This window comes from Glycine max, chromosome 15, assembly GCF_000004515.6.
Source record: "Glycine max cultivar Williams 82 chromosome 15, Glycine_max_v4.0, whole genome shotgun sequence".
NCBI lineage: Eukaryota > Viridiplantae > Streptophyta > Magnoliopsida > Fabales > Fabaceae > Glycine > Glycine max.
This window is the reverse complement of record NC_038251.2, coordinates 3,961,094-3,979,753: the sequence shown is the minus strand read 5'-3', so window position 1 is coordinate 3,979,753 and position 18,660 is coordinate 3,961,094. Positions and strand designations below refer to the sequence as shown.

The 18,660-nt window shown below is 32.0% G+C and overlaps 2 protein-coding genes across 2 annotated transcripts; one reads left to right on the top strand and one right to left on the bottom strand.

Annotated features, from left to right (window-relative positions):
* Positions 1-3,502: 3,502 nt before the first annotated feature.
* Positions 3,503-7,909, top strand: LOC100785163 (serine decarboxylase 1). Its single transcript, XM_003547539.4, has 6 exons — positions 3,503-3,715; positions 4,295-4,647; positions 5,967-6,198; positions 6,288-6,481; positions 6,578-6,714; positions 7,219-7,909. The coding sequence occupies exons 2-6, from the start codon at positions 4,320-4,322 to the stop codon at positions 7,783-7,785; spliced, it is 1,458 nt and encodes a 485-aa protein (XP_003547587.1). The 5' UTR covers positions 3,503-3,715; positions 4,295-4,319; the 3' UTR covers positions 7,786-7,909.
* Positions 7,910-9,455: 1,546 nt separating this feature from the next.
* On the bottom strand, positions 9,456-12,435 carry LOC100500486 (cytochrome b-c1 complex subunit 6-1, mitochondrial). The gene is made up of 4 exons (XM_003547538.3): positions 12,267-12,435; positions 11,361-11,445; positions 9,826-9,915; positions 9,456-9,744 (listed from the first exon to the last, which is right to left on the bottom strand). Coding segments are annotated over exons 1-4 (210 nt in total). The 5' UTR covers positions 12,269-12,435; the 3' UTR covers positions 9,456-9,711.
* Between the last annotated feature and the right edge of the window lie 6,225 nt (positions 12,436-18,660).

The following is an 18,660-nucleotide window of genomic DNA, read 5'->3' as shown; positions in this document are numbered from 1 at the left end:
GTGATCAAGTTCCATGCCACTATCTTCACTGAAGTTTATCAGCCGATCAGAACAGCTTCCCTCCCCTTCATTCAGCAACTCTTCCCCTATCCCTTCACTGCCAAATTCAGCTGCACGTAAACCAGTTTCCATGCCACTTGTGCCCATGCAGAGAAGATTCAGATCAGTTAAAGAACCACTATCCAATGCTGCTCCTACAGAATCGTTGGATATTTCATGCTTATCACGATCACTAGCATTCCTTGATTTTGATGTCTTGCACGACAAATCAACACTAGAGGTCCACCGCTTTGGGGTATCCAAGTAACTTACATTCAATAAGCAGCAACTCTTTGAAATCCTGGGCAAGCTATTGAAACGTGGATGCAACTCAAAAGTCAACTCGGAACCATCAAGAACTTTAACAGCATCCATCTTGGGAGGCAGATTCAGACTACTCTCCTCCCTATTTGCCACTAAACTCAAAGCATTGTTTGCAATCTCAAGAGCACTTCTAGCCACCATAGCCTTCTGCATTGCCTCATCTCTAGCCCTAGCAGCAGCCTCAACCTTCTCCCCAACCGCACGTTTTGCATCCTCAACCAAATCCTCCATTGACCTCACCAAATTTCCACCCCCAAAAACCCTAGGACTGCCCTTCTCTGGCATAACCCTACCATTTTTCCCATTCTTAACTCCTATTTTATTCCTTCTTCTGGAAATTGCCAAGTGTTTAGGAATCCAACAATCCACACAGACAGAAAATTCAGAGCCCAAACAAGCATAGGACCACGGAGCAGCGTTTTTGTACTTTAAGAAACATGATTTGTGCACAGAATGCAGACACTGATTGCAACGAAATGACTCGGGAGACGCTCCGGAAAAACAATAGGAGCAGATTTGGGAAGATTCGACGGAAGAAAAACATTTCTTGCAGAGAAGAACCACACGCCATTCGCTATAGAGGGTTCGGAGTCTGTTCTTACCTGTGCAGACGTCAACCTTGAAGCCACAGGCGTGGCATTCGGTCAAGTTTGGCAAATCCCTAGTTTTCTTGTGCGGGGGATCGGTGTCTGAAGGGTTTTCCGACGACTCTGGCCGTGACTCTGCTCTTTTCTTGGATTCTAGGAGCTTCATCGCCGGATTGTTTAGATTGAAGTTTTTTATTTGGGAGATGAAATGTTTAGGGTTTCCACATTTTGGAGATTTGGGGTTCGTCGTCGCATTGGGCGTCAAAGTTTCGCTCGTATGGGATGGGACCCCTCAAATGAAATGCTCAATCAGATGCTACCCGCTAACATTGTGAGTACCACTTTTAAGTTTTAAAAAAAACTATATTAGTATATTGCTTCCATGGGGTAAAATAAAAAAAACTAATGCAGTAAATCACTAATTAAGTCCTTAGATGTTAAAAATAAAATATTGATTTCAAATTTATCAGTTGAGTCCACCTAGTATGCGTCAACGTCACGTTAATATGGGTTTAATATTTGGAACACCTGATCAGGGACCAAAATAACATAAACAAAGACTAAATTAAGATTGTATTTTAGAACGAAGAGAAAGAATAGTTGATGCAAATTTTACATTTTTTGTGGGATTTATATATTTTACATTTTATTTTAATTTCAAAATTTATCTTTTATTTTTATCATTTTCATTTCTATTCTCTAAAACAAGCGCCACACCCTAAAACTATAAAATGTAATGGTTATTTCTGCTATTTAAACACTGAACACGAGGTGAAGATCTATTTTGAAAGAGGATAATAGTTTAGTAATTGAAAATCTATTGGATGATTGAGATGGGTGGCAGAGTGGAATGTTTGTGACACTCTTAAGCAAAAATTAAAAGAACGAGAGAACTCTAAGTTGTAGTTAGCATTCAATATGTGATCATGCAAAAAATAAATTTTATGCAGATAGAAAATTGTGGTTGTGATGCCTTAGTCTAACTTGAGTTTTAATTCCAAACAAGTACTTTTAGTGGTTGAATTATAAATAAATCATACTTTAAAGTTTAAATTAAACAAAACTAATACAACAATATAATCCCAATATAACCAATATACGGTCGAACAATAACATGTTCTATCCAATATGTGGCCAAAATAACCTATAACATAATTTATTCATACTCTGCATGGTAATGGAAAGTGATAATAGCTACCGTAACAAGTGTCATGGCTTGTTCAGGACATAATAAATTGCTTAATTATATGCCCCAATGTGCTATTCTATATTACTAGCTCCTTCAAAGAACATTTGTCAGAGTCGTTTTTTTTAAAAAAATGTATTTGTGTTTAAAATTCAATTTTATTACTCTTTTTATAACAGACAACAACACTATGACACTTATTGAAACCTTTTAGTCCAAGAGGTTTTGGCAATAGTCCATTTAATAAATGAATTGTGCTACATAATAGAATCTAAGGTTGGCTTCTTTCTTCTCGATGTAATTATAAGTTTTCTAAATGAATGCTTATCTCACAAAACAATCTTATAATCAAAAGGTCATTTAATCTAAAATTATTTTAAGTCAAACATATTTAACGATAAAATTTTTAAGTGATAAATTATTAAGAAGTAGATGTATTTTATTGATAATTATAGTATTAATAAACTCCTTTTAAGCTACCATCAATTGTATAATTCCACATTAACAAAATCTCTAGATTCTTTCATTTCAATATGTATGTGATTTATTCATGTGCCTTTCTCATTAGAAGCATGTTAGGATGTTAAACAAATAGCAAAATATGAGAATGAATATGGGTGGTTTTGGAGAAAGCCAAGGCATGTGTGCAACCTTTGATGGAGAAGGAGCATGTCAAAGCTTCTACCTTTTAGGGATTAGATTACATGGCACAATACCTAGATGAGGCATGTGTCAATTCTAGATTTTTTATGTTATCCAATGATGTTTTAGTCATTGATGAGAAGTATTATGAAACTCAAGAAGTTTGGTATGATGAGAAGAGTAGAATTTGAAATTTTCATCTTGATAAAGAAAATAGTGGAAAAGGTTATACCATAAGAAAGAAGTGAGGATAGTTTAGAAAAAAATATTTTTTTTAAAAAAAGAAAAAGAAGAAGAAGAAAGGTGTATTAGAGAAAAATGGAGTTGTAGATTAATTCCAATGCTATTCTCCTCAATAGTGGGCTGGGTTGATAGGTTAATCCATTTTGTTTGTCTTACTTACCGTCTCTTCATTTTCTCAATTATGTGTCATTTTTAATGTGTTCTTTTTCTCTTATTTAGATGTATATTTCACCCTCTACTTTTCAACTCATAACTAAGCAAAAAATTTCTCTCTCTCAACCATATCAAATTATTTGTCTTTTATCTTTGCATGTATACTTATTATTTTCGACATCATCACATCTTCTTTTCTCACACCGCTGAAAATTATTTATTTTTAAAATAATACTATTAAATAATTTTCAAAATCAAAAAAGTAAAAGTATAGTTCAACACTTTATTATAGTAGTATTATTTTTTAAGAAGGAAAAAAAAAAGGGAAAGAGATTCTAACAGAGAGTTTTGTAGATTCTGAAATCTTTGTGGGGACTGCGGCGTTGGACATGACAGAATGACATGCGTGTCAGTTGAAGCGCGTGAGGGAATCTGATGAAGGCAGCTATATAAGGAGGCAAGTTGAGTTGCGTCAGCCTCTTTGCCCCGTTTTATTGCATCTCAGAGGCCGATTCTTTCGCCGCTTCTCTCTTTCCTTGTGGTTAGTTTCTCTTCTTTCAGATCTATCATCTTTCAACCATGCTCCAGCTCCTACTAGATGCATTAACCATCGTACCTATCCCATTCTTCTTTCCGTGATTCTGGATTTTGCTGCATCTCATTGCTTAGGTCGCGGTTCTCTGAATTTGTATATTTTATGCATATGCATGTGATTCATATATGCTGTGATTCTGTGAATGCATAAAATATCGCAAAAACGCGTTGATATTTTTCAATGTGCTTGAGGAATGAATACTCACTGCTATGGTTCTGGAAGTTGAGCATTTTAACCTTGATCTTTGTTCTGTTTCCGGTGGCTGAGTTCCCTATGGTGGCCTGTATAATTTATTCTTTTTAGAATATGGATTTCAAGGAAAATTAATAGATCTGTGTATGAAGTGTTGTTTCCGGTCAAGGTGCTGTTTCCTTTTGCGCAGTCTTGCTTGCACGCCAAGTATTTGATTTAAAGTGGAAAATTTATTTGTTATGTATTGTGCTCCTTAAATATACTAGGAAAGGAACTGAGAGGGTGGCTGGGTTTCATTTTTTATAATTCACTCCTGCAATCCATTTATGTCAGGTGTTCTCGTGTTGCTCGTAACAAAATGGTTGGAAGTGTTGACGCTTTGAATGAGGGTTTGAGAATCAACGGAGCAGTTGAACCGTTGCCTGAGGACTTTGATGCAACAGCTGTAATCATAGATCCCGTGCCTTCTGCAGTTGTAGACAATGGCATTCTGAAGGAGGAGGCGCAGATCAATAAAGGAAAAGAAAAAAGAGAAATAGTACTGGGAAGAAATGTTCATACCACATGTCTAGAAGTCACAGAGCCCGAGGCAGATGACGAGATCACTGGGGACCGGGAAGCTCATATGGCAAGTGTGTTGGCCAGATACAAAAGAGCCTTGACTGAAAGGACAAAGCACCATTTAGGTTTGACAATATTTGCTCTTTTGATCTTATTGCTTTCTTGACTACATTTATGTTACGTTCTATTGGGGAAACCAACCAAATTATTCAGATCATTATACTGCTTTTATTTTTTTCCCTTGGGATTTTGCTTAATTCATATGAGAGATTTGGCACTGTGATTTATGACTAGACAATTGACACACGGCAAAGTCAGTTAGCTCCATTGGTGGTGTCAACCTAACCCAGCACCAGCGCTCACCAATTGGCACTGTACTTGTACTTCATTCTTAGCTCACCTACTTCCCTGTCATCCTCTGATTGGCTTATGTTCCACTTTTATCTCTAGTGGAAATCCCATCAAGTTTTTGTCATAACTTTGTGGGACACATTTAACCTACCTGTATTATTCAGGGTCAAAAATGTTTCACAAATCTAATGTAAAAACATTAAAATATATATATAACAAAGAATACAGTATGGGATTCTGTTTTCACCCATTAAAATATGCTACAGCTCACAATATGCTAGTCCATAAAAAACAACTTCTGTACTACAATTTTAGTGGTAATTAGCATAACCATGAAAACACCTTAGAATTAGTATCATCTCTACCAAACGCCTAATGTGTGTCCTGAAATCTGGACTTACCTGATGGTTCCAAAATTTGACATTCCAAAACCCCTGATGGTCGTCATGAACTTGCATCCCATCAAATTTGAATTGAACTAAAATCTTAGGATGAATCAATACAATGTAGGAGCTTTCTATGCATGGACATAAATTCAAATCCTGGGTTTTCAAATTGTGAGAGATACTTGGATAAACGATTCTCAGTGTTTCAAGGTTCATGGATGCATATCAATTTAGTTGGATGGTCATTCACTCACATAGTTTTATTTCCCTCATCATTTTATACTGGGGAGGATAATCTATGATTTCTAAGTTTTAGGAAGGAGGCTTGATTGTGTCTGCATGAAATTGCAGTGTTTGATACTTTGACATTATGTGCCTTCATTACTAACTAATCTAGCTTCTTCTGAAGCTGAATAGCACCTGATTTTGAAGTCTCAATGTTGCACCAAGAAAAGCATTAAACTCTTTTAATAGACTCTGCCCTTGTTTATTATTTCTTATCTTCTGCTCAGAATGAATTTATAACTTCCTCTATGATGTTTCCAAATTCTCTTGGATATTGCCTTGGTGCACTGAGCACACAAAAGGATACATTAAGGAAATAATTTTATTAGGATTTTGCATAACTTTTGATGCCAATATACTTCTTTGACTAACCTCTGGAGTTAAGTCTACCTCGTACTTAATTTATGAAAAATTTATTCCAGGCTACCCCTATAATTTGGATTTCGATTATGGTGCACTCACGCAACTTCAGCACTTTTCCATAAACAACCTTGGAGATCCATTTATTGAAAGCAACTATGGTGTCCACTCCCGGCAGTTTGAAGTTGGTGTTTTGGATTGGTTTGCCCGATTGTGGGAACTGGAGAAAAATGAGTACTGGGGCTATATAACAAACTGTGGTACAGAAGGCAATCTCCATGGCATCCTAGTTGGGTTAGTTTCAGCTAATCTTATCTAGTTTAACTTCAAAATTTGTTAAGCTTGTAAAGAATATCTAATATGGTTATATATGACATGAGCAGGAGAGAGGTCTTTCCAGATGGGATTTTGTATGCCTCACGGGAGTCACATTATTCTGTGTTTAAAGCTGCTCGAATGTATAGAATGGAATGTGAGAAGGTTGATACTCTTTGGTCTGGGGAAATTGATTGTGATGATTTCAAGGCCAAGCTTCTTAGTCACCAGGATAAGCCAGCAATTATAAATGTGAACATAGGCAAGTTTCTTCATCATTGTTTCTCTCTCTCCCATCCCATGTCTCCCCTCCTCTTCACTTTGTTGATTCTGGCTCATCCAACTGAGACAATTGCAGGTACAACTGTGAAAGGGGCTGTGGATGATCTTGATCTGGTCATAAAGAAACTTGAAGAAGCTGGATTTTCACATGACAGATTCTACATCCATTGTGATGGGGCTTTGTTTGGTCTCATGATGCCTTTCGTGAAACTAGTATGTGCAAATGTTACCATAATGATGAAATTTTCATCCGCTATCTTCATTTGTTCTATTAGAAAACTTTGATGTAAACTTTGTATTAGTGAACATCATTTTGGTTCTTCCATGCATAACGTTTCTATTTTATGGTGGCTCATTTTATCATGCATTTTTCACTCCTGGTATAAAGTCATAATTTTTAAATGATAGTAGAAACATGTATGCTTTAAAGTTTGTTGATCAACCCACTTTATATAATGTATAAACATGATTGTCATTGATTATTTACATACCCATGAAACTGCACCATTTTTTTTCCTTTCATTTTCAGACTGGGAATGTTCATTTTGTTCTAAACCGGTTATATTTAAAAATGGACAAGATTAAAATTTCAGGCTACTTGGCCAACCCATCTTATGTTTTGGACAGTTTATCTGAGTAGTTGCTAAAACAAGAAAAATTGAGAGCTATTCCTGTAATTATGTGAACCTCACCATATTCTATATTATTTGCTTTCAGGCTCCAAAAGTTACTTTTAAGAAGCCTATTGGCAGTGTTAGTGTTTCTGGCCACAAATTTGTAGGGTGTCCCATGCCTTGTGGTGTGCAGATAACAAGATTGGAGTATGTAAATGCTCTTGCCAGGGATGTGGAATACCTTGCTTCTAGGGATGCCACGATCATGGGTAGTCGGAATGGCCATGCTCCCATATTCCTTTGGTATACCTTGAATCGGAAAGGATATAGAGGTTTTCAGAAAGAAGTACAGAAATGCTTGCGAAATGCCCACTACTTCAAAGGCCGCCTTGTTGAGGCTGGGATTGGTGCAATGCTTAATGAACTGAGCAGCACGGTTGTGTTTGAGAGGCCACATGATGAGGAATTTATACGCAAGTGGCAGTTAGCATGCAAAGGGAATATCGCACATGTGGTGGTGATGCCAAACATCACTATTGAGAAGCTTGATGATTTTCTGAACGAGCTTCTGGACAAGCGTGCTACCTGGTTTCAAGATGGAAAGGATCAACCTTACTGTATATCATCAGATGTAGGTGAAAAGAATTGCCTTTGTGCTTTGCACAAGTAATTGCAGCATCCCATCTAGAGTTTACTGCTGTAGTTGGTTTTTGGAGTGTTTATGCAGTTACGTCACTATGTTCTATCAGGATTTTGATGCAATTAATAACATTTAGAATCGTCTTTGCTGTCAATATTCCCTTGCCTCTATTATTATTGTTTTTGCCCATTACTTGGCCTGTTATTAACATACTGTTTGGTTTCCCCGTTGAAAGTAATTGTAACCAAAGTAAAGCTAAAACAAAAGGATGAAAATTTGCAAAAAGAAGGCTTGCGTAGGAGATGCTCTGATTTATTTCGTTTCCTTAGTTTTAAGTCAAAGATAAAGCAAATATAGAGACCAGAAAATCTTAATTAGAACTTATGATCATATATTTGTCTTAACCCATAGGCACTTCATTCTATAACTTATATGTGTAGTGGTATTATTGAGATATTGAGACATTTTTACCACGGTTTTTAAAATTCAACAAATGTTAATAAGCGTTCTCCAACCTAAGTTATTCTTGCGAAGGCAACAGACTTATAAGAGTGCTTATTATTTCATGATTTTCTTTAGGCAAATACATTTTGAAACCATGAACAAATTGATAATAGAAAATTTTAATTAACAATTATGGAATTTTTGTATTAAAAATTAGGATGGAAATGCATTAGAAATCATGAGATCACTTCTTCGGCCCGCAGCCCAGCAAATGTAGGTTGGGATATTAAATTTTGGAAACTGTTATTCCCAACAGAAAATTGATATTCCCACAATCTCAACTAATATGTTTGAAATTCCAAAAATACCCTACAGAAATGCAATTCTTTGGAGCAAAATACACAACAGAGACATTTGCATTGTTTTAAGTGATAAACTGAATACACACAAACGTGTTTCCATGAAACAAAACCTTTTAAGACACCATAAACATGTTTTCTATATTTTGCTCCACATAAAATTTTCCTTAAATTTTTTAAGTTTCATTTAGACTTAAATATATTTTTTATAACTGTAATATATCACTTTTCAGTTTACTACATCATACTTTCACACTTTTTTGATCTGTTAAGTAATATTAATGTGATAAACTAACAAAATATTACATCATAAATTAACTAATAATGTGAAAGACTAATAAAATATTATATTATCACTTAATAAACTTAGACTAATGTAGGTACCAAAAATAAAATTTTAAAAATATTAGGTAGTAAAATAATTAAAAAATAATTTTTAGGTAATAAACTATATACATATATAGAGAGAGAGGATAGAGAGAGAGAGGTGTATCAAAAAGATATTCAAGTCTTTCATTCAAGTCCCTAAAATTAATTCTTTTTGTCTATTTTAGTCCCTAAACATATTTTATTATTATGACTGAGTGCCTGGACTAGAGATCAAAATAAAAATAAAAAAATTAATTTAGGAACTTAAATAAAATCCTAAAAAAATTAAGGACTGAAGTGAATTATTCTTAATTTCAAGTACTGATGTGATAGCAAAATACAATTTCAATGACTAAATTGGCCATTTCCTGAAACAATAATAATTAATGAGGCACTCAAGAATCTCTGAAATGCCACCTATAGTTTGTTTCAAGTAGATGTATTTGGAGGACTATCTTATGGTGCAGGGCTACGTTTTTAGCCAGCCAAGTAAACAGAAAATAAATAAAAAAATCCACACTTGAGAACTTATTTCAAAACCCAATAACAACGTTGGATCCATCCAAAATACGTCCTCCCAAATCTCGGAAGTTGAAATTTGGCATAATGTTCTTATTAAATCATAATCTAAGGTCTCCATAGGCTCAAAACTTCACAGTAAACACAATATTATCCATACAGGACATATAGTTTGGTTATTATAACATTGAATGTTTAGACGAAGTTATCTGGGAATGAAAACAGAACAGAATGCAACGATAATAAGCCATCAAATCCTTCTCCATTACTTCAGTTTGGTGAATAGCTTCGGTGCAACCTGCATTACAGGATTATGATGTTATACACAAGCAAACCAAATGACTCGATGCTTATTTACTAACTAAAAAATAATACTTACACATTTGTCAATACAAGACCAATAATCAAAATATTGTCCAGTGCAGTGTTTCTGCCCAGAATCATCACCATGTATCCTTTTAATGCACGCCTGTAGCAATTCAAACAATTACTTTTCTCGGCCAAGCAAGAACTTAATTTGAAGAAATAAAAAATTAAGGCATAACAAAAATTTGACAATTTATCACTCACTCAGGGTGTCAACTATCTATTCAACTAACAAGTCAAAATCTAAGGTGCCACAAAAGATAAATGAGCACTAGTTCTCTACTACAAAGAGGGGAGCCGATTAAAAAAAAAGAGGGAAGCCCCCACTCATGTAATCTTTTACTTTTTTCAATAAAAAAAAATGAGCCTAAAGATCTTCACCCTAACCCCAAGTCCTCAAAGCTGTAATTTTGAGGCCTTGCTTCTTATTAAGTTCCTTTTGTAGTTTTGTGTCAACTCTCCCATAATTATGTGACAAATACTTAGGGTTCGTATAGAAGAGCTTATTTACAGCGTATTTAGACTTATCTTGTGACAAGTACTTGTGCAAGAGATTACAAGAGGATTCAGGATGCATGCCACAACCTCGACACCCATAGCAGTTGCAATAGTAAACAGAGTTGCGACCCCAGATGCAAGGAATTCCGCAATGCAATAGTGCTATAGTGGCTATTTAACAATGCTGTTTGGGAGAGCTTATGAAAATAGAATAATAGATTATATTATGTCCATAAGCTGTTTTCATCTAATTTAAACAAGCTCCCCAGCATAGATAATGAAAACAATTTAACCCAATTTCCTCTTCAATTGTAGAAACAAGTTATACATAAGTACTTAACAGATAAGCACTAATTCAATAAGCTCTTAATGAAGCTGTTTACCCTAACTGACCCTTATTCACATGCTAGCAATCCAGCTACCAGCACTTATGTACAAACTTTCTAAACGTGGAGCAGAATCTACCCCCCCCCCCCCCCCCATACACACTGAAGAACACGGCAGAAGTGTTGCATTCGCCATAGAGTATGAGAGTAAAGAACACAGCAGAAGTGTTGCATTCGCCATAGAGTATGAGAGAGTAGCAAAATACATCAGAATAAAGGAAAAGTAGCAAGGATTATCATTGTGTAGCTTAACATAATAATCCAGTTTCATCACTATCAGGCCCACTCAATAGCTATCAAACATTCAGATAATAAGATCATATACCCTAAGCCAAAGACACCAGAAAACTCCAATATTTTCTTCACTACATTGCATTTCTTTGTTCTCTTCACTTCTTGAATCTTGCTAGTACTCTCTTCATCCCTTTTTTTCTTATACATACCCCACTATAGATTCTCAAGATATATATATTAGTAGACCATGTCATAAATTATACTACTCCAAAAGGGACAATATAATTAGCCAATAACTGTAAAGTTCAATTACAGTGACAGTCTATCACTGATTTTAAAATCCAGAAAATAAAAGAATAGTGTTTAAATTAAGAATAAATATCATCTTCAAATGATACAGCTTATTATTCTACACTTCAAAAAAGCACACCTGGTATTCCAGTAATGGTTTTACACATTTTGGTTTGCAAGACTCTTCAAGATATCTCTTCTGATCAACAGGTTCCTCGTCGGCCCTAGAATCATGACAAAATCCAAACATAAATGAAATGCAATAAATAGGAGAGAATGCCATAAAAAAGAAAATAACACAAGCAGAAGAACTCAGCAGGCAGCAGAAGCTATTGACCGTGACTCCACAATTACATTGAAGTACCAAAATTAAACCAACCAAATTCCAATATATGGCAAACTTTTCATAAGCAGACAAGCTAATTGGTGACACATTAATTATTAATGTGGCAACTTTAAATCGGCACTAGCAAAACCATTAATACAAGGGAAAAGAAAAAAAAAAAACTCAAAGCTTTCGCAACCAAGTGCAGGGAACCAGGTATATGAAACGGATAAGAGAGAACTTACCAATGAAAAGGGGTCAAGTCACTCTATTTGTCTGGGTCCTATCCTAAGAGATTATGTTTATTGAATCGAGCACCCGACCATCAAAAAACTCATTCAAAGCATCATTTTAAAAGGAATTTATCCCACACACAACATAAAGTAAATCAAAACACGAGCAATCATTTCAACACAAACACCGAATATATAGACTATTTATCACGAATTAGGTAGCAACAAACAACATCAGTGGCAATCAAATTCAAAGAGAACCCCCAAATGACGTTCGAATCCACACAAAATCTGTGGCAACCAAGCGTGCGCTAAATAGCCCATTATTGCAATCGGTTAACAAAGGAAAGGCCTAGATAAAAAAGAAGGAAAATTGCAGCGAAATTTCGAAACCCTAGATTTGAAAAGCGAGGACATATATAATCAAAGAAAAAGAATAGATATAGCAGATGAGAAATGAAAGAAAGAGAGAAGCTTGGAGGCTTACATTGCAGAGCAGAGCAGTAGGGGTGGTCCGTGGAGCTGTTGTTTGGGTTTTGAAGAGCTTTGTACTTCTGATCAAATAATACCCCCACTTCCCCTGCTTGCTTGGATTCAATTAGGGTTGCATCCGATTTGCCAGTTTTGGTCAAATTATACTTCAATTACATTTTTGTGCCTCTTTCTTTCTTAATTTTACTTTTTAATTCATTACAATATTTTTTATGGTCATTAAATAAAACATATACAACTAAAATATAGAGCGGGAAAAAAGGGGAAATGCATCTCACTTCTCTCTTTTTCTTAAAAACAAAAACAGCATAATATTTGTCTAATTCAGATTTAAGGTGTTATACTGCTTGCATCATATCAATTATGGATATTAGAAAATAGAACCAAAGTTTAAGACTCTTTTTTCGATAATTATATATCATTCCACTACGACAACTTAACTAAGACTTCGAGATTGAATTGAAACAACTTTTATTAATACCAGCATAAACACATACGTCTACATTTGTATTTATATTGGACTAAAGTTTATATAATTTATTTTATTATTATATTATAGTATAAAAAATGTGAATAATATATATAGATGTAAAAAAGTTATAAATATTAGATAAATTATTCTTCGTTCCATAATGCTCAATTTGATCCATTTATTTTTAATAGATTTAATTAGATTTCTTATTTTTTAAAATAAATTTCTTTATTTTTAAAAGTTTAATTAGATTTTATGTTATGTAGAATGAATTTAATTTCATTTCATTTCATTCTGTTAACTTCAAACATTTAAAAAAATGCAGTCAAATTTAGTTTTAAATATTACTAAATTTAATCAATTTTTTTAAAAAATAAGAAACTTAATTAAAAACTTTTAAAAATAAAAGGACCAAATTAAATATTTTAAAAATAAGAACCTAATTAAAATTACATTTCAGATGAACAGTAGAACTACATTAAGTAAAAAAATTATCAAATAAAAATCAGCAAAAAAATGGATTTAAAATGTCACATTTAGAGGGACAATGTATTTACTATCAGTAATAGAATTTATGGCATCTGATGAAAATTGATTCACTGCATTATTTTCATATGCTGATGGCTTACTGGTGTCATGTTCATTAGCAGCAGCAAACTTCCTTAATGCTCAGTGGTTCCATCAAACAAAATTAAAGAATTTATATTACTAATAAGATAAGATTATTTGATAGTGAAAATACAGACTGAAAATGTATTCTTATATTATATAAAATGAAGAGAAACATCTGCAATACATTCATGTCCAAGGGAACAGTTTAAGTAAAAAAATAAAAATGAAATTAAGGAAAATGTCCTATCAATCTTCACTCCACCAATGGTCATTGTTCTATTTTTACTCTCACCAAGAACATGCTAACTGACAGTGCATCAATACTTACAAATTAAGAAATGCACATCCGAAAAAGTAACAGACAATCAACCAAAGCACACACATAATCTAAATATGTAATATTATTAGAAAGAAGAAAAAAAACGATGAAGAAGGAAGCGCCATCAACAAGAAATTAAGGAAAAGAGAGTTTTACAGAAAGAAACGAAGAAGAGGGTGTGAGTGAGAGAAGAGACCAGTTTCACGCAAAGAATGAAATGTATTATCGTGCATAGTAGTAGTTATAGGGAGTCTTCAAAAACCAGTGGATTTTTTATTTGCGAATTGAAAACTCGAAAATCGTTGGCAAAAGAATTTGTAACTAAATGTTCATCCACTCTATGCATTCTGTTGTGTTGTTGCGGTTACACATGAGCTGATAATTTCTTGATTAATTTACAGATAAAATTGACTAAGTAAAAATGGACACTAAAAGAGAATATCCATTTTATATATTGTTATTGATAAAGGTACGTGTGTAACCTATAGACTGTAGCCGAATGATGAAGAAGAAAAAGCCAGTTCAGCAGTTTTATAAGCAGTAACTATCTTTAAAGTTAGCATTACTTTTCAAAAAAACACTAAAGATGACTTTATTGTGGGCTCCCATGTTATTTATTTTGTGAAAATGCATTACTTATCCTTCGGACACTCCACCACCAAAGAATAATATATTTACAAGGCAACTATAGAAAACTTTATTTATAGTATTAGCTAGCTTTTCGATATTTTTTCATTTCACCTATTCCTTGATAAAAACAAGAAATCAGTTATCAGTTATCACTTAGCATATTTCTTTTTTCTTCGGAGTACATAACAATTGAGAAGTTAGAGCTTGTGAAACTAATCAACCATACATAAATGAAAAAACACAATGAAAAGTTTCACTGGTTTTCAAAATAACAATATTTTCTCTAAAAGATCAAATGTTTTATCTAAAATTAAAGTAAATAATATAATATTTAAAATAAGTAGTGTAATATTAAAAATGGAAAATATTAAAGAGGCTAACTTGATTTCATTTCCGTGTTGGGACAGAATATGTAATATTTAGAGGAACTTTTCACTAAAAATAGAAACATGATAAGTTATAAGGTTAGGTATTATTAATTTCAAGTAGTATTTGGAAAGACATTATAATATGAGTTGTTACTTAAAATCACACACAAAGTATTGGATGAGAACAAACAAACAACACTACAGTATGGAATAACAGAAATAAAATATGGAATTTACATTATTTGACATCACTTGTCCATGCATACAGTAACACTTTAACAAAAATACTCTCTATTTTTTCAAAATAAAATTAAAAGCTTTTCATAAACAAAATTAAAAAAGTTCCTCAAATTAATTGGTATATCACCTTACAAACTCATGTCTAAATTAATCAAGACTCAAGAGTTGCCACAAATGATACCGTTTTTCTTTCATACTAGCAAGGTATCCGTGTGAATGCACCAAATATTCCCGTTTTAACACATATTTAAAATATAGTTATTTATTAACTTAAATATTCATATTAGACAGACATAATTAACTAATTAAGTTCTTTAAAATAATTTAATATAAAATTATTTTAATTTCAATTTTGAATAATTATATTTTAAATTATGTCCATCATTGCATAATTATATATTTGATCAAATAAATTATAAATTAAATCAAGTACATTTATTCATTATTTGATTAATAATATTAATTTCTAAATTAACAGAATCTTATTAATATAATTCAACTCAGTTCTTCATCTTGTTTATGTTTATGTCGAAAAGATTACAACATTTATGTGATTTCTATACATGTGATATCAATTATAAAAAACTTATGATATTATTGACGAAGTATAATTTTAAAAAATTATAATAAAAATATTAATTTTGATATATTTATTAATCATAGAATCAAAAATAATATTTTACAATAAATATATTAAATAATTAGATTTAAATTAATTTTAGTATAAAATTTAACCTCATAAAATAAATATTATTCAAAAAATATTTATTTATAAAATTATTTAAAAAAATTCTTTAGTAAAGGTAATTTTATAAGATTTAAAAATAAAAATATTATTGAGTCTTAAGCATGTAGTTTGGTTAGATATTCATAGCAAAATTATTTCGTGTGAAGAATACTTATGGTCTCTATCATAAAAAAATAGAAACTACTTTAATTTAGGATATTATTGGAGAAGTAATTTTAAATTATTTTTTAATAAAAATAGATTTATTAGATTAGTTATGTTGTATTTATTATATGCTTATGTAAAAAATAACATTATTTTATAAATATTAATAAACAAAAATTTCGTATGTAAAATTATTAAACAAAGAGATTTGTAATTCATAATGATTAAACCTAAATCATAAAAAATGTTGAGTCTTAAGTATCAAACTGTATTAAATAGATTTGTAGTTCATAATAATTTTACTTAATTCGAGTAGAATTATCTATATTAAATGTTACATATAATTTCAACAAAAAAAAATTAAAATTAGTTTAATTGTGATATTATTAACGAAGAAATTTTAAATTATTATGTAATACATATTTGATAAATTAATTTTAATATATTTCATCATATACTTTGTAAAAACATTTAACATTATTATATAAATATTAATTGATAAAAATTTTGTAAATAAAATTATAGACATAGAATGAAAATATTATTTTGTAATAAATATATTAACTAATTATATTTAAATTAATTTTTAATACATAAGTTTTGACATCATACTATAAGTATTAATAATTATAATAATATTAATAATAAATAAATTAATGTATCAAATAATATAATTAAATAAAATTAATATTAAATTAATAAAACAATATAGTTATTACATATAAATAGTCATGCAACTATAACATAAAAAGATTAAAAGAAAAAGGAAGAAAAAAAAAAGAAAAGAAAAAAGAAGATAACATAAAGAAAAGAAAAATAGGTATAAAGAGAAGAAAGAGAAAAAACGAGTTGAGATTGGAGAAAGAGATAGACCTGACGGTAGAGATCATAATTTTGAGCGGTCAATTTTTTAGTAAATTTTATTATCAAAGAGAGACAGGTGTCCTCTAACTTTCTCAATTTAAATTGTTAATTCATTGGTAAGTGTGTCAATTTGTCAAAGTAGTAAAGTTAAAATAAAAGTTCGAATGTCGAATTTATAAAGATGATTTGTACTAGCGTTGATAAATACTCAATTTATGAGCAAGAGATAAAAAATTACAACGAATAGAAGAAAGAAGGATTTGAAATTAAAAGGGCAAAAGAAACAAAAATTGCATTAATAGATAGTAAAAAAAGTTGCATTACAAGGATGTTAGTTGTTAGGCCCCAAACAGAAGGATTTTAGCCTCTCATTATCATGAGAGACTTTACACTTTAGGAGTTGATGTGGATAAAATAAAAGAGATGGATAGAGGAAGAAAAAAGGGATAATGAACGTAGAAAGAAGATTTCTCCCATTAAAGATAAAGAACATAGAAAGAGGGATTCGCGCTAAGTATTTTTTCGTGGACTTCTTCGCGCTAAGCGTGAATTAGCTGCTAAGTGAGAAAACGTGTTGAGTTTGTCTTGTATGCTAAGCGAAATGTTCCAATTTTTAACTTTTCTTTAAGACTTTTTTCTTCTAGTTTTTGTATCAATTTTCCTTTAAAACACTTGAAATTTTCTTCTTTCTACTTCTGCTCATAAAAAATTATAATGATATTAATTTCTTCATTATTTCATTAAAAATAACATTAAAGTGAAGAAATTATAATCATTTTTAATTAAAATTAACTATCAATTTAACTCAAATTTTACCATTATCATAAGTAGAAGACATGCTCTTAGTCTCTTAGGCCATCTCAATAAGGATAATGATTCTTGGAAGGAGATCTTAAAGTTAAAATCTGATCTTCTTAAAATTTACTATTAGAGTTGACATCCAAATCTACACTGATTCCATGTGAAAATTTGATTCTTCTATAAAAACCACCAAGATTTGTACTGTTTCAAAAAAAATAAAAAATTTATCTTCCTATCCAGCAAAGACTTACAGGTAACAACTGTTATGAAGGAGAAAAAATAGAAGGAAAGGAAGGAAGGAGATGAAAAAAAAAAACTAGTAAAAATGAAATAAAGAAATTGAAAAAAAAAGACAAATTTGGATTGATGAACACCCAATTTGTCTCACATGTTGTTGATGAGAACATAGATGGTAGTCGAGAAGGGGAGAAAGGAGAGTGTGGGGGGTCACGTTGAAGGGAGGAGAGCATGAGGGTTTGTCATGCGGCGGAGGAAGGTGAGGGTAGGGGTTTGGGATAGAGGGAGGTGAGGGTGGTGGGGTTTGCGAAGGGAGCAAATGGTGGGTAGTGCGACGGAGGGTGAGGGGCCGGAAATATGAGAGAAAGCAGAAAGAGAAAGGAAGAGAGTGAGTGGTGGGGAACATGATTGAGTAAAAAGAAAGGAAAAGGAGGACAGGGTGAGTGATGGGAGAGCCTGTGAGAGAGAAAAAGAAATAGAAAAAAGGTGAATTTCTTATGAAACTTAAAAAAAAATATTTAAGATTTTAAAATGAGATTTAATAAAAAAAAGTGATTAAGATTTCAAATTAGAAATGTCCTTATATTTCGTCTACTTGGACACATCAGAGTCTTCATCAACTCATTCTACAACGACATCTATTTGTGGTGACCGTTAAATGACTTTTAACTTTTTTTTTAACAAAGGAATGATTATTCTGTGTTATTCTGTTTAATTGACGGTTCTCGAAACTAATATCAGATTATTATCTTCTATTTAGTTGTGCCATTCACCTTTCTCTTTAGCCAATCATGTCTAACTTTAAAGTGTGCTTCTCTGTTTGAAAATATAAAATAGAAAGTGTTTGGAATCAATTTTGTGACTTCATATCACATACAAGAGTGAAAAAATTATCTAGAAATAGCTTCCTAAAGAAAAACTACGTACTGTATACATGTGTTTCTCCAACAGGAA

What these genes read in the sequence shown, in the direction of transcription:
- LOC100500486 (XM_003547538.3), bottom strand. An exon ending in AACCATTACTGGAATACCAG is followed by an intron (nt 9,916 to 11,360) that starts GTGTGCTTTTTT and finishes GAATTGCTACAG; the next exon opens with GCGTGCATTAAAAGGATACA. An exon ending in GGTCTTGTATTGACAAATGT is followed by an intron (nt 9,745 to 9,825) that starts GTAAGTATTATT and finishes CCTGTAATGCAG; the next exon opens with GTTGCACCGAAGCTATTCAC.
- LOC100785163 (XM_003547539.4), top strand. Translation starts at nt 4,320, where the DNA reads ATGGTTGGAAGTGTTGACGCTTTGAATGAGGGTTTGAGAATCAACGGA. An exon ending in CTCCATGGCATCCTAGTTGG is followed by an intron (nt 6,199 to 6,287) that starts GTTAGTTTCAGC and finishes TGACATGAGCAG; the next exon opens with GAGAGAGGTCTTTCCAGATG. An exon ending in AATTATAAATGTGAACATAG is followed by an intron (nt 6,482 to 6,577) that starts GCAAGTTTCTTC and finishes AGACAATTGCAG; the next exon opens with GTACAACTGTGAAAGGGGCT.